The sequence below is a fragment of the Marmota monax genome, unplaced genomic scaffold (assembly GCF_021218885.2).
Source record: "Marmota monax isolate L192 unplaced genomic scaffold, Marmota_monax_Labrador192_F-V1.1 WCK01_AAM20220418_F8-fsc00063, whole genome shotgun sequence".
Lineage (NCBI taxonomy): Eukaryota > Metazoa > Chordata > Mammalia > Rodentia > Sciuridae > Marmota > Marmota monax.
Genome location: NW_026693726.1, coordinates 7,696,851 through 7,721,688, shown reverse-complemented (window position 1 = coordinate 7,721,688; position 24,838 = coordinate 7,696,851). Strand labels below are relative to the sequence as shown.

General features: G+C 35.3%; 1 protein-coding gene across 2 annotated transcripts in view; it reads right to left on the bottom strand.

The window, feature by feature from the left end:
• Rab2a (RAB2A, member RAS oncogene family) overlaps nucleotides 1-24,838 on the bottom strand; it is an 81,041-nt gene that overhangs the window by 38,085 nt on the left and 18,118 nt on the right. Inside the window, exons 2-3 of one of the 2 annotated variants that reach the window (XM_046460523.2) lie at nucleotides 11,941-12,012; nucleotides 1,201-1,268 (exon numbers count right to left, since the gene is read on the bottom strand). In XM_046460523.2, coding sequence (XP_046316479.1) covers nucleotides 1,201-1,268; nucleotides 11,941-12,012 — 140 coding nt within the window. The remainder of the gene's footprint in view (nucleotides 1-1,200; nucleotides 1,269-11,940; nucleotides 12,013-24,838) is intronic. The other variant, XM_058584425.1, reaches the window with a different exon arrangement.

Here is a 24,838-nt window from a genome sequence, read left to right as displayed (position 1 = left end):
GTTATAAGAAAGCAATTTCATTTGTATGAATCAGTTCTGAAAAAAGAAACTTCCTTTTGATTGGCGATCATAATTTCATACCTTTCAGAAAGAAAACGACTCATTTTATGTTCTCTTTTCCATGCAATTTTGAAATTAAGTAGCTTTAGAGAATGTAAATAAAAAATGTTTTGAGATGCTATATGCTTAGGAGGAAACTCCTAAGAAATAGTAAAAGTATGAATCTTCAATGAAGAAGAGGTCAGAAAGTACAAGATCCCCGAGTCTAATGCATAACTCTTAGAGCAGGACGGAGACACAGGGTTTACCACTTAAGGGCCAACTGTGGGATATACAGCATGTATCAGGAAACCTAGGACCCCAAACAGCTTCCAGCAACTTGCTTAGTTTTGAGAATCCTGACCGAGACTAGATATTCTCGTGATTCCTTCCTTCAATAGCTATTATCTATCCATGACAAGTCAGTCTTATGTGTGTGTAGTTGATGTAACTTCCATAAAAGTTGCAGTGATTATCCTAACAGGTAACAAGTTTATTATTGTTATTTTAAAATGAATCAGAGGCTGAAACCAAAAAGTTTGAAAACTGCTATCTTAGGACATTAACTGAATTATATAGTAACTTCATTTTTAAGAATCTAAGATCGGTGAATAGAGAAAACAGCCACTCAAATTATTTTCTGTATTCAGTAGTTTAGATAAGAAACCACCACTAAAATCTATACAGCATGGCATATGCTAGGTGCTCAATGAACAGTGATAAATGACAGAATTAGTTATTGCATTAGGACAAAATGGCTTCAAGTGGTTGGAACTAAGTCAAATAAAATAAATTAATAAGTTGTCAGGATAAGTTACCCTACACAATTGATATTTTATTTTACTACATATGTATATTTCTGACATGCTAATTATTTCTCTTAAAAGTATGGTTTCTAGAGCACTTTCATTTAGGCTTCACTTCATTTAGCATTCACTCAGATATGCTCACCAATACCCAACACCTGCAGACCAAGCTGCAAAATCACTGCATAGAAGAAACCAGTTTTTTTTTTAATCATATTTTGCTTTATGGCTATAGAATTTTAGTATCTAAAAAACTATAACAAGCAAAAAGTAACATTAAAACAAAACAAGCATACAATGTACTTTTATAAAACAACTTTATTAAGGTCATACAATGTACTTTTAAAATACTTACCGTATCCCATATCTGAAGTTTTATCTGTTTTCCATCAATTGTTATCATCCGAGCACCAAACTCTACACCTAAACAAAACAGAAAATGATTTGTTAAATAAACTAGTTGAAATATATTCTGCATTCAGAGATTAAAATGATGAATTCTAATTTCCAGGACATGCTATGCTGTGACATACAGATAAACTTTTAACAAAAAATCTGCTATCCTTGGAAAATATATAGACCAAGACAGAGGTGCTGGTAAGACATAAGCTAAAGGCAATTAAAATATGAAGATAGTGAAGTCTGACATAGTCAATATCAAGAAACCAACTGTGGCCTTCATGTTTCAAAGACTCAGTAACAAAAACAAGAAATGATTCAAGCTGAGTGTGGTGGTGCATGTCTGTAATCCCAGTAACTCTGGAGGGGGAGACAGCAGGATCTGAAGTTCAAAGCCAGTCCCAGCAATTTAGTGAGGCTCTAAGCAACTTAACAAGACCCTGTTCTCAAAAATTAAAAAAAAAAATAATAAGGGCTGGAGATATATCTCACTGGTAAAGTACCTGTGGGCTTATTAATCCCTTGTAAGGGGTAGTGGGAGGAGCAATTCAAGAGCCATATTTGAGTAATGTATACTAAATATTAAAATTTCTTAAGAAGTACATTAACATTGTGTAAAAACATCATTCTAAAAAGAACACAGATAAATTTCAACATAATCTTGATTCCCAGAATGGGTAATCAACTAGGAGGGGGAAAAAAAAACCCTCCAAATCTGTGCACTAGTGGATAAAAGTCACTATTTAAACATATTTCTAGACACTTCTTCATGAGTACATACACATGCAGAATTAGTACACACGTTTACATATATTGTGTGCATTTCAATGCTGTTCTCTGCAACTTGCTTTCCATTAAGTAATACACTTAATTCCCTATCACAGAGACTTTATTCCCTATCACAATCATTCCTAAAGTCAATAAAAATGAACTACACCATTATTTTTGCTATCTGCACAATATTCCTTGGTATATAGATGAATTACTAAATTGACGCTCTATTACTACAAAGTTAGGTTGTTTCCTTGTTTACACTAATGAATGCTGAAATGAACTTTCTTTATTTTTTAGTTGTTGATGGACCTTTTCTTTATTTATTTACATGTGGTGCTGAAAATCAAACCCAGAGCCTCACACATGCTAGGCAGGTGCTCTACCACTGAGTCACAATGTTAGCCCTGAAATGAACTTTCTGCATACATTTTTCAATTACTATAATTATAGGCAAATTCAGGAAGTAGAACTATAGGTAAAAGGGAATACAAAATTTCTGTTTACAAGTTCACTCCTTTGCCTTTTTTATTTGTATTTATCATCTCTTTGGAAAATATTCAAATATTATTATATCTCTGGAAAATATCAAAGCAGGAGAAAAAGGGGATAATTTTATAATAGCAAACAAATGGGAAGACAACTCTGAGAGTTCTCTATCACTTACATCAAATCATCAGTTCCTGAAATATATTCTATCAGTATTTAGATCAGAGTCAAAGGTGAGAAGACACACATGGTCTCCAGAAACCAGATGTCGGTTATTCTGGCTGAAAAATAGCTTCTAGTTTACCATGGAAGAGCATACTGCCTGTGTCAGAAATTCATTTCAGTATCATCTATGACTCCTTCAACTGTGATTCGGAGGGTGAGATAGAAAGTTAATTGGTCCTTCCATGATATAACTTAATGTGGGTTTTCACTCTATATTTTAATACTTATTCCATCATAGGGGCATAGATAATACCAAGAAAATAATGGTGACATTCATGTTTTTTGAGCTTGGAAATATAGGAAACCTAGAAAAAAGGGACTTAGGAATCATGATATACTAGTATTAAAAATAAAAAAGTACAAAATTATGCCAGAAAACCATTTACACATGTACATGCATAGTTCAATACACACACACATGTGTATATATATATAAAAGAGAGAGACACAGAGAGAGAGAGAGAGAGAGAGAGAGAGAGAGAGAGAGAGAGAGGGAGAGAGTGTGTTTGTGTATGTATGTGTGTAAAATCCTCTCAACCCAAGTTCTGTGCCACCAGGAAGTGACATCCACAAAATCACCCCGTCAAATGACATGAAAATTAAAGTACTTAAGGGAAGAAATAGGGGGCTAATTATGGCATACATGTTTTTTAAAATAGCCCGTATTTAAAAGGAATGTACTAAAGCACTAAATTCTACACATCAACAAGATATTTGACATAGTGGAAGCTTTTTCATAAAGCTATGTTTGTATTCACAGATTAGAAAGAAATTATATGTTTTTTTCCCCACTGTATGAGTAAGCTGGCTTTCAACCATAACCAAAAAACAACTACATTATTCACTGGGATTTAAGACTTTTTCAATTCAATATACAATGTCAGATTTGACCAAAAAACAATTATGAATTAGAAACAAACACACAAATGCTCCTGATACCAAGGGTATGCATGCAAGGCAACAGGGGCAAGCAGATGCTACCTCTGTGGAACTGACATATGGAGGACAGGGATAAAAATAATAAGACTGATTGGTGACTATTCCATTTCAGCAGAGGAAAGGCTAACAAGACTGCTCCTGCGGCAGGACTGATGTTGCAGCTTCTACTTCCTGGCCTTTGAGAGGCTTTGTTACTGCCATTCCTAATTCCAAATCTCCACCTTCCTGTAGAATCTACATGCAACTTCAGACATTCTGATATATTCCCTTACACTAAGCCTAGGTATATTTCTCTCTTTATTCAAAGTAGGTAGATAGAGGTTGGTGAAGCTTTAAGTCTTTAAACAAAGATTTTGCCTCTAAACTTGTCATAAGAAAATCAAGAATATCTCTAAAGCAGGGAAGTGTCATAATATGACTGATATTTTAATTTCATTTCTCAATAGGATGAGGACAAAGAAGGAAACAAAAATAACAAGACGCAGAGACCAGATAAAAGGCTACTATATTATTTAGGCATAAGATACGAAGTGGTGGTAGGAAACTACAAAACACAAGCATTAATTACTGAAACCATGACTTTTGTTTTCCTATTGAATGCAACAGAAACAGGCTTTGGTTTCAGCATCAGAAACATAACCCATTCCCACTTACCTTCTCAAACTGGGTCCTGTATAGGTCTCACCCTTACATTCTATGTGGCAAAAGAAAGTACTAAAATCTAATGTATGCTCAAAGTCTCAGAAACAAATATAAAAAGCAAAAACCTTATTTCTTAACTGGATTGTTAAAAAATGTGTCTTTTCCCCCCATTTAAAGGTATACATGCTTGAGAATCCCATTTAGAAAGATTTCTTTATCTTTTTTATGAGCTAAACTATTACCTGTATGCCACTGAGACTCTTTTCCATTTTCAATTAATAGCCAATTTGGCTGACAGAGAAATTATCTGTTGAGTCAAAGTCAAGACCTCATTTACATGACATTGTCAGGGAGTGCGGCTTATTTTTTAAAATAGGTATAGGATCCAACTTTCTAGAACAAAATGCTCTTAAGTAAAATACTTTTTCTCATTGTCTCTAAATCATTATCATCCTTATACAATAATTAGACCATTTACTGATAATTACTCATAATCGATACCTACTAGTTGAATGATCATGGGAAAGTTATTAAACCCTTTCTGCCTCTTAGTTTCCTTACCTGTAAAAAGGTATTCACGATACCAACCTCATGAATTTTTTTCTGTCCAGGTTAAAAAGGTTACTATATAGCAAACAGAACAGTGTCCAACACACAGTAAGTATGCAGAACATGAGTTATTGTTATTATTATTTCATATTATACAACAGAATTTCTAAAATTACATCCCACTTAATAATGAATGACAGCTTTGATGAGAAAGGGGACCTGTCAGAGCCAAGTAACTGTGAAGGTTAGAGATGTGCAGAGGTAGAATGTGGCTTCTTTCTCCAGGTGAGGCTAGACATGATCACGTGGGCCTCCTTGTAATGTCAAGGCCCAAACCTCCAGGATGCTGGGGTACAAGGTGATAATGCCAAATCAGAGAGAAGTGTTATCAAGCAAACAGGCAGTCCCAGCTTTTGTCAGACTGGCATGGAAATATATTGGCCCCTAGGCCTCATTATTATTTAGACATTGTGGAGGTTCAAAATGTAGGCTTCTGGAAAGATGGCTTGATTTTTCCTAATTCTAGAAACAAAGAAAAGCTTGATATAAAAAGTAATGTCCTTTGTTTCCTATGGAAAACAAAACAGCAAATACCATATTTAATGGTAAAAACACTAAAGGAATTAAAATTACTATGAAAAAAATATTATAGATGTCCTGAACTTGAAATTATTCTAGAGATTTTGTCAAAAATTATAAAAATACAACTAAAAGATATAAATATTAGCTAAAAAATTTAACGAAGGATAAAAAGGCTAATAGTAAAAGTGACAAAAATATAACAGATAATTCAAAGACAGTACAAAGAAATTGTTCTTAAACATACAAAAAAAATGATCAGCTGCACTAAAAAATAAAAAAAAACTGAAAAAATAAACATTTGTTGCCTTTATGATTCACAAACATTAAAGCTGTAATAGAGGCAAGAGTGGAGAGAGAGATATGGGTACTTTAGTACATGGGTAGGAAGAGCAATTTGGGACAAATCAAGTCTAAGAGGCTTACCAGACATCTAAGAGAGGAGATGTTGAAGAAATGGGTGCAGAGAAATTGAAGACAGAAAATGGGGATTATTCTTTCTGAGGAATTTTGCTAAAATGAAAGAAGAAAATTGAAAGCTGGAAAAGAAAATAGAATCCTACAAAATAACCATCAAAAAGGAAAAAATTAAGAATGTCTGGAGAAAAAAGAACAGAGCTTAAGAATTCTTCCACAGTAGCAGGGGGAAGGCTGACTTTATTGGCTCAATGACAGTAAATGGTTGACATGGTGATTGGAACCTGTGAAAAAGTTCTTCCAACCTATCTCTAACTTTCTGAGTGAAACAGAAACCAAGATTAACAACTAAAAGTAAAAACAAGAAAGGTGCTACATGTTTAAAGAGCAAGAAGATTCAATATATTTCTACAGGAAAGCAGAGAGAGAATGGATTAGAAATAAAGTGCAGTTGTCAGGCAATACTAAGGCTCACTTGAAGTTAGTGTCCAAGACATTAAATTGAGACTAGTTAGCATGGTCATCAGTTTTTTTCCCAGTCATATACAGTTGTATCATACAGACATGAAATAGAAGTTGGAGTAAACCTATAGGTTAGCCACAGAAAACAAGCAAGAGGATTGAGAGATAGGCAGATATTATTTTAATGACATAGCGGTTAGGATTAAAGTTTGATAAGCTGGGAAGTAAGAAGAAGGGTTAGAGTGAAAAGATGGTAGGATCAACAGATTACAGATTTATGGAATTAAAAAATGTCAGCTTCAGGAACTAAAGAGAGCGAGCTGGAAGAATGTCAGATAATCAGAAGAGAGAAAGTCAGATAACCAGAGTACTGAAGTGAAATTCTGAACTGGTTCCTAATATTGGTAATGACAATGTCTTAATTGTGACTATGAGAGTATATGGCTAAGGTAGTATAAAAGCAAATCATTGGAGGAAGCCAGGCACAGTGGCACACGCCTACAATCCCAGCAGCTTGGGAGGCTGAGGCAGGAGGATCTAAAGTTCAAACCCAGCCTCTGCAACTTCGTGAGACCCTATGCAATTAAATGAGACCCTATATCTAAATAAAATTTAAAAAGGGTTAGGGATACGGTGTAGTGAGTAAGCACTCCTGGGCTCAATCCGTGGTACCAAAAAAATAAAAATAAAAAAATAATTCACTGGAAGAGAGGAAGAAAAAGGAACAAAGAAGTCAGGATATGTGTGGGTGTGTGATCATATGTGGGTATAAGGCAGATGATATAGAATGTTTTTCTAGCTGCATGATTAGTAGTGAAGTCATTGCTTCAGTGCTTCTCAAACTTTAATGTTCATATGAATCACTTAGAGATCCTGTTAAAACGTGGATTATGATTCAGCAGATTCTTTTAACTTTGCTTATTTGGTTTTTGCTTTCTTGAGAGGTGTGGGTGGGTCCTAGGGACTGTGTGCTAGGCAAGTGCCCCATTGCTGAACTATGTCCCCAAACCCTCAGCAGAGTTTTAAACAAGCTCCCATATGATATTGATGCAGCTGGTTCAGAGCTCTAGTCTGGACTTTCAATGTTATTGTGTACATGAAGTTATTTGTAAACTTCTTTGATTTATATCTTATGATTTTCACCGAGATAGTGAAAGAATAAAGAGTATTTTACAGTATTTCATGATCTTTTATCTCCTCTTTTCCATCATTCAACACTTTCTTTGTCATGACGTAACCTTAAATTTTTCATCATCTATTTCTCAGGCAAAGGCAAGTATGCAGCAGTCAAGATACTGTTTATGCCTATCTTAGCAAACATTCCTACATTCCTTTTGAAATTATGTACTAATGACCTGATATTTTTATGTCTGAAAAAATAAAAATTGCCATGACAGAGGTTTCCAAAAATATTAAGGAGGGTATGTGTACAAGCAGAAACAGTAATTAACAATACTCACTGCTTCTGCTGGCCCGCATTCAGCTTGACTGACTGACTGACTGACTGTAACTGAATACACTGAGTTTACTATATGTAACTACATAAGCTGTAATGGCAGAAAGACAGACTGAGAAGAACGGTCAGCCTTGACTTTATAAAACAGTCTTCAGTGGGAAAAGCATAATTATCAACATCAACAATGAATTGCAAACTCTATTATAGTTGTTTGCTTCACAGAAATTTATGGATTTTAAAGAAAGTATCACTACCTCAAATATTCTCACATGCTAGGCAAGCACTCTACTACTGAGCTACAACCCCAGCCCCGAAACATCTTAAATTCTGAGTCACTTTACATTCACTTTATAGGACCTGAAATAAAATTCTAGTTTAAAAGAGGTGTTGATGGTGTCTAACATTTTTAAAATAATACTCTTGCTAGAGCCAGCTGTACCATGACCTCTAACAGTTTCTAAGAAAAAATATGATCTACTTCATGAAAAGTCCACTGGATGTAGTTTCCCTACACATATACCAAGTAAAAGATAGGACTACCTATATCCATCCCCTGTAAGATTTACTTTGTCTTTGGAGGAGGAATGATTCTGATCATAAACAAAGAAGTTCTAAAGCATGACCTACTATGGACACCACTATTTACCACTCAAGTTGGTGTTGGGCTCATGCTGAAACTCAGAGCCTACACAATTACTCTAATTTAGCTATTTTCCAGCATTTTTTATATTTCTTCCTTTCCAATCAACAATAATTCCTCACAAGCATGGATATACTAGTCTCATTTCCTATAAATGGGGACTATAGTTTGGCATATGTAAATTTGCTTAGAAAAAAACTTCAAGAGCTGGGGATATAACTCCGTTGGTAGAATGCTTGCCTCACATGCACATGGTCCTGGGTTCAATCCCTAGCACCAGAAAAACAAACAAACAAACAAAAAACTTCAATAAGCAGACATGTCAATGGCATGTACTAAGAAAACGGGGAAGAGCTAGCAACTAAGGTTTGATTGGACTTACTATTTTTTATGTATTAAGTAGGAGAGAGAGTGAGAAGGCAGAAGAATCAAGAGCTTAGGTATGAGGCTTTTAAGTACAGAATTGATCATTACAGTAGACAGAAGTTAAGGACACGATGACTAGCTAGGATAGCTAGATATCATGGAATTACAGTGTTAGTTATGACTATTCATCGAAACTTGTACTCATTACTACCAATTTGGTAACCAGGTTGTACAAAGTGACTGTGGACCCTAGGACAGAGATGACAAAACAAGGAACCAATTGAAGCAATGAACTCTCTTCCACAGGGAACTTGGAAATGAGTTTAAAACAATCTGTGCTCTCCTGAATGGGATATGAACTTCAAAGCTACTGATAACTCTTTCCCACCATGGAGACTGGGAAACCAAACACATTGGTTAATAGGAAGAAAGAAAAATGAAGCAGGCATGAGAAAATAACAGAAGAATGTGAAAAAGACAAAATTTCTTATGTCTCCTCTTTAAGAGCTATAAACTCTGGTTCTAGGCTGCTTCCCTCCTTCGTTTCTGTAGGACATTTAAATATTAAAAATAATAAATTCTCCTTTTGGCTTTAGCTGAGTTAGGTGGATACTAATATTTACAAATAATTTGAAGAGTTAGAGAGGTGGCGAAAAGTATATAGGTCAGGGTCCAACCAGAAAAACAGCAACCACACTTAAGTATTTAAATACTGAGAGAATTTAATGTAGGGGTTGGTTATAGTAAAGGAAGAGCAAAAAACAAACAAACAAAACAAACAAAAAAAACACCCCAAAGAGAAAGGGAATAAACCCACTGATTCCTGCCCTAACAAGAAGCTGCTACTGTCCCTAGGCTGAGAGGATGCAGGGAGAAATTAGGGTTATCAAAGTGCAGGAGCCAGACTGACTACCTGAGGGCTTGCCAAGCAGGGAGGGGCTAGAGATCGAGTTAATGGAGAACATATAGTCAACCTAGGCTGAGAGAAAAGTAGAAAAAGATCCTTGGCTTCTCTTTTCTTTTAGCCTACTACTTCCCAGTGTCTGCCATCAGTAAATCTAGAGTGAAGCCAGCTGGCAGTTACATGAGTTACAGTTTTCCAAACAACTTTCTTTGATCTGCTCCCTCATCTCTCTTACAAGTATAGCCTACGCCAATTTCTGACAGCATGCTCAGATCCATTCTCTCCATCGGGTGTGCCAAAACAGCTTAGAAACTTATGTGTAAGATTCAATGAAAAGAAAGAACACATTTATTTAGTGTTCTAATTTTAAAAAACAATAACAACAAAAAAATCTGATTAATTGTCTTAGGACTGGGGCGTTCCTAAAATTAGCTACCAATGTTTAAAACCTATTGAACAAAGAATAGATCCTATACAAAAATAAGCTCACAAAAGCTAATAAAATCATAAGGCCAGTATTAAATAGTACTACCTATTTTACCCATCATCATTGTATATACTTGGAAAATATCAAATTTAATATAGATTATGGATAATATTCTTATTAACAGGAGTTGCTAGTAAAAATATCAATGTATCTACCAACTGCATATGACTTGGTTGAAACTATTCACTGATCTAATAATCTGATTATTTTAGTCAGCTATTTCACTGCTGTGACTAGAAGACCTGGTCAGAACAACTGGAAAGGAGGAAAAATTTACTTGAGGGCTCAAGGTTTCAGAGGTCTTAGTCCACAGAAGGTGGGCTCCATTCCTTGGGGCTCAAGGTGAAGCAGAACATCACGGCAGAAGAGTGTGGCAGAGGGAAGCAGCTCGCATTTTGATCAGGAAGCAGAAAGAGAGTTCTCCACTTCCCAGATACAAATATATACTCCAAAGCCAGGACTCCCAAAGCCTACCTCCTCCAAACACATCCTACCACTTCAATTAACACTCAGTTAATCCCTATCAAAAGATTAATTTGTTGACTGGATTAAGACTTTCACAACCCAATCTTCTCCTCTGAACTTTCTTGCATTGTCTCATGCGTGAGCTTTTGAGGGACATCTCATATCCAAACCATAACACTGATCAATAAGTTCTATCTTTGGTATTTTGAAAATGTGTAGGACATGAAAATTAGTACGCTATAAATGGTAACTTAAAATTCATAGAAAATGAGCAGTGACTGAAGATTCACTAAGCAATCAGTTATTAATGAGTAACTAGATTCCCAATTACACTTTTTCTTCATATTTAACTAATTCCTAGTAGTTAAATGGGCTATAGCTGTAGAATAGTCAGCTAGATTCCTTGGTTTTCAGCATATTCTTTCGAACAAATAAGAATCCTAAAATGGTATGATAACCTAAAATTTTGAGGATTTCACCCCTTTTATAGCATTGTATATTAATAAAAATGAATAGTATCACTATTTTAAATAATAACAGATAATATTTACTAACTGTTTCTTACTAGTAATGATTTCATTTACTAGTCATAATTGCTTGATGGCAGTTTCTCTTGGCTAACAATTATAGGCAAGTCTACAGTATTCACCATGTAGCCAGGCACTGTTCCAATGCTCTATACTTATTATTTACTTAATGCTCACAATAACTTTGTGGGATTGATATGGCTATGATTTTTCACTGTTCTGAAAGACAAAGTAAGAAATGGAGCAGTGAAGAGGTTTAACCAAACAGTGGCAATCCAGCAAATGGATTCACAGTTTCTACTCCTACCATGATGCTATGTTGTCCCTCAATTGTTTAATTATTAAATACAACTGAAATCAATGTCTTCTGCGTTGTTTGTACAAAGTTGGGTAATACTGATTTTTACTTCTCATATTTCTAAAAAAGTGATGGAAAATAAACTGCACAAGAAACCTAGTTTTAGCTGGGAGCAGTGGCACATGTCTGTAATCCCAGCAACTTGGGAGGCCATGGCAGGAGGATCTCAAGTTCAAAGCCAAACTCAGCAACTTAGTCAGGCCCTAAGCAATTTAAGGAGACTCTTGTCTCTAAATAAAACATAAAAAGACCTGGGGATGCCACTCAGTGGTTAAGTACTCCTGGGTTCAATTCCTGGTACCAAAAAAAAGAAAGAAATCTAGTTTTTCACTGCTTTTGGAATCATCACTAATAGAATGGATCCTCTTACATATTAAACTATTTTAAACTTTTAATGCTTATCTCTTTTATAAAACTTACCAATAGTGAGGTCATGCACCGGCTGAAACCTCTTGTCTGTGAACTGTAGCAATAAGCATGATTTACCAACACCTGGAAATTAAAAAAATAGTTAACAGACAAAATTCACAGAAATTGAGAAACACTTTACAAAAGCACATAGAAAGTGGTAGCAAGGGTTTCTGGATGCAGTAAACAATCTGCCATTATTTCTCAAATACCATTTTTGCTCTTTCTTTTCTTTTTCTTTCTTTTTTTTTTTTTTTTGGTGTGTGTGTGTGTGTGTGTGTGTATCAGGGGTTGAACCCATGGACATTCAACCACTGAGCCACATCCCTAGCCCTATTTATTTTATTTAGAGATAGGGTCTCACTGAGTTGCTTAGTGCCTCACTTTTCTTGAGGCTGGCTTTGAACTGATCCTCCTGTCTCCGCTTCCTGAGCTGCTGGGATTACAGGCGTGGGCCACCATGCCTGGCCCTTTTCAGCTTTTTTAACTTATTCAACATTTCAATATGAAAGAAAGATATGGTAGCTGAACTTCCAGAAGACAACAAGCCCCTCCTAGTAGCCTCTACCACAGTACCACTCAGTAGAGTTTTCATTTACTTTTTTGTGTATGTGTGCATCAGTGAAAATATTTAAAGTACACCAATTTCTTATATTAGTTTATCATATGCCTAAACAAACAAGCCAGCAGTAAGTATTTGAGAACTACTTTTCTAAGAAAATGTTTGTTCTGATTTCTTGCTAATTCATTTCATGACCAATTGTAATCTGAATTGCATTCCTTCATTCCACTACACCTTCATTAAAGTTATGAATAACTTCTACATTCCCAAATTCAAATTTTCTATATTCATCCCACTTGTCCTTTAAAAAAATTAGATATTGAACTCACATCTTCTTCCTACTTACTTTGATTCTTTTTTTAAAAAATATTTTTAAAGTAAGTTTTTAGTTGTTGATAGACCTTTATTTATTTATATGAGGTGCTGAGAATCTAACCCAGGGCCTCACATATGCCAGGCAAGTGCCCTACTGTTGAGCCCCAGCCCCAGTCCTATTTTCAGATTCTTTAAGAAACATTTCCTCATCCTCACACTAGACTAAGCCTGTCACAGCATCCTGCACTTCTACCAAACACAAAAGGCAGTCATCATTCAAAGTCTTTATTGAATGCTTAGTATGCACTGAATTAGGGACTTGAAGATATAGTAGTGAAGAAAACTGACATAATTCCTACATATGGAATTAACAGTCTAGCACAGGTGGAGCAATTACACAGAATGAACCCAAATATATGCCCAAATATATAGATGAATTATAATCTGAAATAATTATAATGATTGCAACTTGAAAGAAAGAATGAGGTGACATTAGGAAGAGTAGTGAAAAAGACTTAAACTAAATAGATCGAGAAGGTATTTCTGAAGAAGTGTCACTTAAACTAGACTGTTCAACTTCTTCTAGATTATGAATTCAATGAGAAAAGGGACTGAGAATATCTTGTCATTTGTTGCCTTTACCCTATGGCACAGTGAAGGCATTTCATAATTTTGCTCAATGACTGCTTTTAATGTCAAACACTATTAAGATTGCCAAAATATCCAGCAACAAATCAAAGACACCTTCTGTAAATTATGACTGTTAAGTTTTATGAATATTTTAGTATTCTAGTTAACTGAAAAAATATTGGAATTTTCAAACATGTGACCTTGTTTGAGAGAGTTGTCTTCTCTTTCTTATATTACAAAAAGTCCAGTCAAACTCATCATTTTATCTGATTTTTAACTCTTTTCAATAGTCTTCAGGTACAGGATTGAAGACCAATTTTTCTAAGTTAAAAGACTGTTACCAAGTATACAAAAGGAATTTGTTCTATGCATAAAATCTACGACTATAGGAAATAATCTTAATTTTTCCATATGGTATAAAAAATTGTACTTAGAAATCACAGGTTTTATGGAGGGACCTCAAGTGACAGAAAAACCTTTCTGAAAACCTTTCTGAAAAACCTTTCCTACTTTACAATAAAATACATACCACTCTAATAAGTCCACTTTTACTCTAAGTGCCAGTTAAATATAGAAAATGCATATTTGTTGCTTCTACACTTTCAAGACTCCATATTCCTTCCTTAGACAATCATTTATTTTTCAATATAGAGAATATTTATACAGTGTCATTATAGTGATTCTCAAATGTTCTTATTTACAAATCTATAGACTATTTAATAGGGTTGGTTACAGAGATAGCTTACTTTATTCAGTATTTATTATTTCTGTGTAAACTTGTTAACAAACAGGGGTGTATGGTCACACTCACCAATGCCCTTCCAAATTGCTAAGTCAAATAGCCAGCATTTTTTCTTAGTCTTCAACACATCTGACCCATAAATAGGATCTACTACTTGTACCCATAACCAAATCTATGAAATTTATCAATCTAAAGCCTCCTTGAGAATGAGCTCCTCTGGCTTTGTTAGGCTATAATTATCTCCTTGAATGTCTTTATTCTGTAACAACTAATTCTCTTCTTTTATGCAATCTTGTATTAAATACTGAGGGTTTTCTATACTTCACCTTTGTTTACACCTCTCACTCTACCCCACCCTTTTTAGACTAAGAGGAACAATCTAGTCCTGAAGCCTCAATCTACTTTTATAAATTAAATCCATCTCCACTGCCACCATCTTTTTTAAAAATATTTTTTTAACTGTCAATGGGCCTTTATTTATTTGTTTATATGGGGTGCTGAGAATTGAACCTCACATATGCTAGGCAAGTGCTCTACCACTGAGCCACAACCTCAGCTCTACTGCCACCATCTTAATGTTATTCCAGTTATTTCCAATTTATTATAGAACATTTCCACTTTAATTCCTTCAGGCCTGAAACACACACTTTCCAAACCTAATTCATTCTTTTCCCTACCATCCTTCCTACTGGTTCTTCCCAACCAATACTAGGTTCAACTTATCCAAGACAACAGAACAAAATGCAAGTTCTCCATATTTCCTAATTTCCAGAATTGGGTGCTAATGTATCATACTAACAGGAAATGCAGAATCATCTTAATTCCTCCTCTTCATTATCTCCCTCAAAAGGTTCACCAATCTATCTCATGGATTCTCTCTGAAATATCTTTATGAATACCCTTCTCTCATCTTAATTCTCAGTGCTATAATCAATTAGACATCCAAGTGCAAATGTGAGTAGACAACTGGCTACGAATCTTCATTTCAGGAAGGGTGTTCAGGATACAGACAAAAATTTAAGACTTGTCAGCATAAAAAAATTAAAGGATGAGAAGAATTGGCAAAAAGGCAAGGCATACAGAATCAAGAAGAGAACAAAATGTTTTCAGTTAAGGTTGACAAATTTCAAAACTCTTTCTTTTTAAATTGAAGAAAAAGTCTGGATTTAAATCTTTACAAAAACCTCCCAGAAAGAATTCCTTTTGTCACTCATTCATTCATTTTTCTAATGCTGGGAATGTAGGGTCTGCATATGCTAAACAAATACTCAACCACTTAGCTTCATCTCCAGCCCTAGTAATCTCTTTTAAATGGTTATTTTTGCATTTCTGCTAGTCATTTTTTCTACACAGAATGAAAAATTAAAGAAAAAGCAACTATCCTAGTTTTCTTTTTCTTCCTTTTAAAAAATATTTATGCTTGGATCTCTGATTAAGACTAAATTTGGCATGTGATGGGAGTGTTGGCTCATATCACGTTCTATACCCAGAACATTCAAGGCTTTTGTACACCCTCTCCCTGCAGACAGATTTCCACGATTGGCTTTTCACCATCATAGATGCCTTCCCCTAGCAATTCATGTGAAGTAGTTCCCATTGCAAATCACTTTCTAGTTCTGAGTCTTCACCAGAAAAACCTCAAACTGATGCTCAGGACTCATCCCTCCAGAGATTCTGATGGAACCATCAGTACAGTACTAGTTAAGAAGCACTACCTGGGTGACCTTGGATAAACTAGTAGGCCTTTGTTGTGTTTCTTTTTCTTTTTGGTACTGGGGATTGAACCCAGGAGGGCTTTACTACTGAACTATATTCCCAGATCCTTTTATTTTTTATTTTGAGGGAGTCCTGCTAAGTTACTGAGGCTGACCTTGAAGTTGTAATCCTCCTGCCTCAGGTTCCTAAGGTGCTGGGGTTATAGGAATACACCACTGCTGACCGGTTGTATCATTCTTCTTCTTTTTTTAAAAATTTAATTTTTATTTTTAGATATACACAATAGTAGAATGTATTTTGGCATATTATGCATACATAGAGCATAACTTATTCTAATTAGGATCCTATCCTTTTTTTTTTTTTAAAGAAAGAGTGGGGGAGAGAGAGAGAGAGAGAATTTTTTAATATTTATTTTTTAGTTCTCGGCTGACACAACATCTTTGTTTGTATGTGGTGCTAAAGATCGAACCCGGGCCGCACGCATGCCAGGCGAGCGCGCTACCGCTTGAGCCACATCCCCAGCCCCTAGGATCCTATTCTTGTAGTTTTACATGATGAGGAGTTACCCTGGTCCTGTATTCAAATACAGGGATAGAAAAGTTATGTTGGATTAAGTCTTTGTCCTTCCTATTGCTCTCCTCTCTCCCTTCCCTTCATTTTCCTTTGTCTAATTCAGTGAACTCCTATTCTCCCTCTCTTAACTCTCCCTTGTTTTTGGATTACAGAACAAAGAGAACAATCAGCCTTTGGTTTTTGGGGACTGACTTATTTCACATAGCATGATATTCTCCAGTTCCATCCATTTACTGACTGTATCATTCTTTTTTTTTAATACATTTAGTTGTAAAAATGGACAGAATACCTTTATTTTATTTATTTATGTGGAGCTGAGGATCAAACCCAGTAACTCACATGGAGGCGGCGAGTGCTCTACCACTGAGCTACAATCCCAGCCCCTGTATCATTCTTAAAAGGAGATTAAGAACAATATATCACAAAGTTCTAAGAATTAAATCAGTTAACATATGCAGCACTTAGAACACGTAGAAAGAACTACCTAAAAATTTACTTGTATTATTATTCCATTTAAATTAAAAAGAAAAATCCAACATGGATTTTTTTTTTTTTAACTTTTCACTTCTTTACCCCAAGCTTTCTCTAGATGCCCAGGTAATCTATCCTTTCCGTACATCCTTCAGATGTATCCCTTTACTATTCAAAACTAGATTTCATCCCTTTCTGCCAGTTTGTGAAATCTATCAACATTTTCTTGCATCTTTATTATTTACCTCTTTATCAAATCCTTTCCTCAGAATACATACATATCTTTTCCTCAGAATACATATGCTCAAGTTTCCCATACTTAAAACACACTAACTTCCCTGGCTAAGGTTGGCCTCAAACTTGTGATCCTCCTGCCTCAGGCTTCCATTCTAAGTAGCTGGGATTACAGTTGTGTGTGACACCAAGCATATCCAAAAGCCTGTTTTTATCTAATTTATAAACAAAGCTTCTTGAAGGCAAGATCTGTATCTTATTTTTCATCCTCCAAAGTACCCAGAATGACCCCTTCTGCAAGTATTCATAAAATATTTGTTTAATGGGATAGGGAGCGGGAGCATGGGAGGAACAGACGAACTCTAGATAGGATAGAGGAGTTGGAGGGGAAGGGAGGGGGCATGGGGTAATTAATGATGGTGGAATGTGATGATCATTACTATCCAAAGTACATGTATGAAGACACGAATTGGTGTGAATATACTATGTATACACCAGAGACATGAAAAATTGTGTTCTATAAATGTATTAAGAACTATAATGCATTCTGCCGTCATATACAAATAAAAAAATTTACATAAAAAACCCCAGTTGTGTAAAAAACAAGTTTTAAGGTCTTGTGTGGGTATCATGGATGTCATTTCCTCTCTTCAATTAATAAGCTAATAACAGTGGGAGGTTAAAGTTTCTACCATGAAGTCACCTTTACTTTTCCTTTTATTTCCTTTTATTCAGTCGCTGTCTCTCCACAGAGAGTTGGCTGAGTACCTAAATATCAAGTGAGTGTCTAACAATTATATGCATATTAAAAATCCAGATTCCTAAAGCCCACTCCAGAGATTTAGTCGGTCTTTGGTGGGATCCAAAGATCTAAGCAGTAAGCTCACCAGTGATTTTTTAGGCAACAAATCCTTCCCCACAAGAACACTGGAGTAAATGCTAAGTATTCTAATAAAATTTATTTTCCTTGTCCTAAAATAACTTCCATCAATTTCAAGATTCCTAAAAGTCAAAGTGATGGCCTTATTTCTACAAACTGAAGCCAAACAGCTTTCATGTAAAATATGTGAAAAGTATGAGGGCTAATTGCTAACTGCTTAAGAAAAAATTTATACACCATTCATCCTGATAAAAGAGGGAAGGAAGAAAAAAAGAGAGGAGGGAAGGGAAACAAAAATACTGTGAAGGAACAACCTATCTCAGGGATTTACGATAATCCACTGAAGAACTCTCATTTTTAAATTCATACCAAAGAATTGAGAAAACTTAAAACACAGATCATAAAGAGATGTGGTAAATATAATTTAAATATTAGAGTTTATTTTGCAAACAAATTTATTCTTCTTTGTGCTAATATTAAAGAGAGAAACATGAAAAAACAAAGTCTAACCTTTGAAAATAGAAAATTAACACACTCAGCATGATAGGTTACAAAGACAGACTTTATAGTTGCTATGTCAGGGCTTAAACCTATTTAGATTATTTCATAACCTGTGACCTCAGTCAAATTAGTTATAGAAACTCAGCTCCATTACCACACCTATAAACCAAGAAAAAGATAACAGAATTTCTATATCAAAGAATGTAAGGTTCAAATGATAAAATGTGAAAGTAGTTTGAAAATTTAAAAATTTAATAAATATTAAAGTGAGAATTCAAGCTGAACATAGCTAAAAAAAGCAAAATCTCTAACCAAACTCACCTGACCCAGTGTCAAAAAATTTTAAGTATATATTTTTAAAATTTAATTGAATATCCATAACTCCTGCTTTCCTTTTAAAAAGAACAACATCAGATTTGACTTCATGCTGTTAGTTGAACATAATATCATCCTCACACTTTTAAATGAGCACTTGCCTTCATTTATTTTAACTATCTACTGCTCTGATGGCTGATTGTAGTCAGTTGAATAATATGCTCCCAGAAGAGATATGTCAAAATCTTAACCCCAGAATCCGTAATGTGATCTTATCTGAAAAAAAGAATATTTGCAAAAATAATTAAGGATCTCAGGATAAACTTATCCTGGATTTAAGTGGAGCCTAACAATGACAGGAATCCTTAGAGTAAAGAGATGGAGATATGGAAGAAAGCCATGTGAAGACAGAGACGTACATTAGAGTTATGCTGCCCAACAAGGACCTCTGAAACCACTGGAAGCTGGAAAGGATTCTCCCTGGAGTCTTCAGAGAGAGCAAGCCCTGGTGACCTAATTTCAGACTTTTGGATTCCAGCATAGTAAGAGAACAAATTGTAATGTTAACACTAGATTTGTGATAATTTGTTTCAATATCCCTAGGAAACCAATACACTAATAGTCATCTTACATTTACTTCTGTCTCCTTAAAAACTTTTACACTGTTGGTGTTCCAGTCCTGATGATTCTGTCCATAATAATTCCTTCTACAATCAGTAACATGACACAAATACAAAAAATAGTGAGTGATGGAAGGAAAAGGAAACAGGGATACGGAGCCTTTATTTACTTGAGAAACCTGTCAGTGAAAGCTGGAAGGGAAGGGAAAAGATAGTTATTCAAAAGATATTGAATGTGATGGGCTGGGGATGTAACTACACTTGTCCGGCATGTGCAAGACCCTGGGTTTGACCTTAGTACCCTCTCTCCTGCCACGTACAAAGCAAAAACAAACCCAGAATATGTATGTGTATTATGTTTTAGGAACTAAATAAAGAAAACTCCCAAGACACTTTCCAATGTGAAGGGAAAGGTAGCTTGAAGAATCTAAGACTCTTTCCCCTAGGAACTGGAAAGTATAGAAACAAGTATGCTGATAAGGCTGGATGAGCTGCTACAGAATCAATTAAAAAAGGAAATAAGATGATACGGAAAACTGACCCTCCTCTCCCTGATGCATATCATCTACTATTTCTCTTTCTTTATAGTATTAAAATACCCCCAATATTAAAACACTTTCCTGGATGTGATCAAAGTAAAGCAGATAACCTCAGTTGAAAAATCCATGTTCCCTTATACTAATATTTCTTATACAATGGGCCTTTGCACATATTTAATGTTTTTTCTCCAATACCCAGAGAGGAGTTGTCCACTTAGCTAATGGCTACTCCTCTTTAATATGTAACTCAACTGCTATATTCACTAGGAAACTTCCAATAATATATACTCCCTTTCACAAAATGAGTTAGGTGTTCTTCTAATTTGTAAATATGAAGATTTTTCTGGCTGAGTATAGAAAATAACTAATTGTCTGGTTTCAGTGATAAAACATAATATTTACTGTCAAAGCTGGAGAAGAAGCAACACTGACACTTTTCTGTGATTACTTGCTCACTCTGGGTGTGGCAAGGACTCTAGGAATTTAAATCTAGACCTGTACCCTGTCCAACATATGAATAATCAGGCCTCCCTGAAGGAGAAAACTGACCTAAAAAGTAGGTTTATACAGAGCTGCAAGAACACTATGTATTCAGCAACTCTTTACTGAGAATCCGCAATGGAAATACAATCATGGGAGAAGACCTGATAGCTTGTTTCATCTCCTATACTCTATGGAATTGTTTTGCCTTTAATTATTCAAAGTTCCAATTTTCTTTTCCTTAGCTTTTATCTTCAAAATCCTACCCAGGATACCATATTATATTTGGTTGTCATGTTTCCTTAGGTTCCTCTTACATGTGCAGTTTCTTAGACTTTCCTTGTCCTTGATGACTATGACAGTTTTAAAGAGTACTCCTTTGTATTCTGTAGCATAATCCTGTGCTGGCATTTGTTTTATTTTTTTATTCATGGGGTTGTGGGTGTTTGGGAGGAAGACCACAGGAATAGAGTGCCATTTTATCACATCATACAATGGTACAGACATCAACTGACTGATCACTGAAGTTTACCTTCATCACTTGGCTGAGGTAGTATATCAAATTTCTCTACTATAAGGAACAACCCCCATCCCATGCAATACTCTTTGGAAGGAAGTTACCATGTGCAGCCTACACTGGGGGAGTTGATTTCCTCAAAGTTTTAACCTTTGTACTTCTCCTGACTTATTGTTCTTTGTTATGATGTCATGTTTTATCTCCATATCTAATCTTCAGTCCTTTCATACTGTTTCATTATGATGTGTATGTATTATTTTATTAAAAAATAAATGAAAAAAGCCTGTATTTGAGGTTTATACTCTTTAGAAAAGTATCTAAAAATTACTGTTATGGTTTGGATTTGAGGTGTCCTCCAAAAGCTCATGTGTGAGACAATGCAAGGTTCAGAGGAGAAATGACTGGGTTATGAGAGCCTTAACCCAATCAGTAAATTAATCCCTTGATGGGGAGAGTGTGGCTGGAGGAGGTGAATGTTGGGGGAGTCCCTTTGGGGTATATATTTTGTATCTGGCAAGTATCTCTTGCTCTGTGAGCTGCATTCCTCTGCTACACTCTGCCATGATGTTCTGTCTCACTTCGAGCCCTGAAGAACAGAGCCAGCTGTCACCATCTAGATTTGTGAAGTACTCTATGGCTGTCTATAGATCGAAACCTCTGAATCTGTGAGATCCTAAATAAACTTTTCCTCCTCTACAATTGTTCTGGTCAGATCTTTTAGTCACAGCAGCAAAAAAGCTGATTAAAACAATTTACCTTTATCTTTAATTCTTTTTCACACTCTATAACATCCTTCAGTGTTAATTCCAATTCTTACCTGTATCCTGGTTTTCATTTTCACTACCATAACTACCTCTCATCTTGACCACTATCATAACTATACTCCATCTTTCTAATCTATCTTACATTTGACTGTAGATGAGGAATATATGAGAAAGGATGGGTTACTGTCAATATCTATCTCTGCTGCTATATTACAATATGAATATACAGTCATGTGCCATATAATGATGTGTCAATCAGTGACAGACTGCATATAGGATGATGGTCCCATAAAATTATAACAGTTAAAAAAATTCCTATTGTGACACTGTAGCTGTCATAACACCACAGCTACCATAAAAAAATGGCACAGTGCAATGAATCAATCACTCAATGTGATTTGTGATAATGATGGTATAAACAAACTTCAATGTATAGTACATAACATTCAACAGTTATGTTACTAGTTTATGTATTTGCTATACTTTTTATCACTATTTTAGAGTAAACTTGTTCTATTTATTTTTTAAAAAGCTAATGTAAAATAGCCTTAGACAGGCCCTTCAGAAAGAATTTCAGAAGAAATAATTTTTAATCAAAGGATATGACTGCTCTATGGCTGTTATTGCCCCTAAAGAACTCCCAGTGGGACAAGAGGTAGAGGTGAAAGATAGAAATACTAACAATTCAGACCATGTGAAAGCATAGACTGATATATATGCATGTGTCTTATATTTTAACAAATATAATGTCTTACATTTATATAGAAGAAAGCTTATGGAGTAAGGATAAAGAAAAATATTTTCTACACAGCTGTACAATGTTTTGGTGTTTTAAGACAAGTGTTATTACCAAAAAAGTTTAAAGGGTTTAAGAAATTAAAGTTTATAAAGTAAAACAGTAAGCTAAGATTAATATATCATTGAAGATTTTTTTTAACAAATCTATATTTATTTATAGATTGATAGACGAAATGTAGAGTGTTTATAAAGTGTACAATAATGTAATGTCCTAGGCTTTTACATTTACTCACCACTTACCTAGACCACACCCAGTCCTACAAGTACCATTTATTTTTTTATATCATACTTTTACTGCACTTTTTCTGGTTAGATATGTTTAGTGACATAAAATGCTTAGCATTGTGTTAGAACTTCCTACAGGTTTGCACCCTAGGAGCAACTGGCTGTACCATCTAGGTTTGTGAAGTTCTTTACAATGTCCACATAACATTGCCTAGTGATACATTACTCAGAATGTATGCCAATCATTAAGCATAATTCTAGTCAATGCATTATACCATCTAAAGAATGAAATTCAAACTCTACCTTAACCTATAACAACATATACCTACAACATGTTTAGTGGATTCATCTTTCCAGCCTTATTTCCAATAACTGTCTGACCAGTGTCTGTTTTTTCCTATTTTATTTTTTAACCATCTGTACTTGTTTACTCTCTGTTTTTCTCTTCTCTGTCTCATTTTTTACTTTTGTTTTTGATTTTTGGTGCTAAGGATCGAACCTAGTGTCTTGAGCTTGTTGCACACTCTACCATTGAGCCACATTCCCATATCCTATCCATTTTCCAAGAACTAACTCAAATGCCATCTTACTCTATAGCTTTCTAAGGAGGAAAGGCATTCCCAACCACATGAAATGGCAAGGTTTTGTTTTTTTTCTCCAGTTCCTCACTTAGAACCCTTTTCATATTCTATCAGCACTGTCAGATTTTAATCCTTAAGGATAAGGACATATCTTAACTTCCCAAAAATCCTTCACCGGAGTATCTAGTCCGTGTTTTACATTTGGTTTTACCTTCTGTACTTCAAAGTATACCACCAACTTAAGAGATGACAAATATTTAATGGATAGATTTGAATCACGTGTATGACCATTGACAGAAAAAGCTGTTTCAGCTCTCTAGGCCCCATTTGTGTGTAGAATGGTAAACAAATCACCTACCTTATTTGTCAACTATTGTGAGAAATGAGAGCGAGCATAAAAAGAATAAAGTGATAACAAGCCTGCATTTTTTGTATATAGACTAACACTTTATCTACTAAAGTCATATCACTCTATTCATACTTCATTAAGCACTTACACATGTACTTTTATTGTCAGTTTATACACCTAGCTTCCTTCCTTAGCAACAGTGACATTTCATTTTTTCCATAGTTAAAAAACTACTTTGTAAAGATGACTGGCTTAGAAAGCAAATAGTCAGTGAATATTAAAGTAATGTAGCTCATGTTCACCAAAGATACCACAAAATCTAGACTTTTCTTTTCTATATAACAATTCTAGTGTATGTATATATATATGAGTATGTGTACCAGGACTGAACACAAGGGCACTCAACCATTAAGCCACATCCCCATCCCATTTTTATTTTGAGTTAGGGTCTCACTAAGTTGCTTAGGGACTCATTTAGTTGCAGAGGATCACTTTGAACTTATGATCCTCCTGCCTCAGTCTCCTAAGCCACTGCGATAACAGGCATGTGCCACCACACCCAGCTCTAGTCTACATTAAAAAAAAAAAAAATCAACTTCTCAAAAAACATTTGATTCAATAGATCTTTCAGGTTGAATAATATGCTATAGAAAGAAAATATGACTGTGCTAAATTAGAATTGCATCTCTGATATCATCTGTCCTTTAAGTGTAATTTTCATTTGACGAGGTTAGTTCTCGTGAGTATATCAGTGTGCCATTTCTCAATTGACTGCTTCAGAGATCCAAATCCACTCTCACTATCTTGCTAGTGAGATTGGAACATCCCTTGAAGGAGGCACAATTGAGATCCAGCAGAAGGCAGCAGCACTTGGCACCTCTCTATGGCCAATTGTCCCCATCACTCCCTCAGCTGCCTCTGCTGGAGTTTCCAGGCACAGCACCATTTCCCCTAGAATGCAGGTGGAAGCTCATCTGAGCCCATCTCAGTCCCTCAGTAAACTTCTGTGCCATCTAGTGGACACAGCCATGCCCCCTCAATGAAGTCTGGATGCCTGGATTCCTTTCTTCCATGCTATGCCTGTCTCAGAGATAGTAG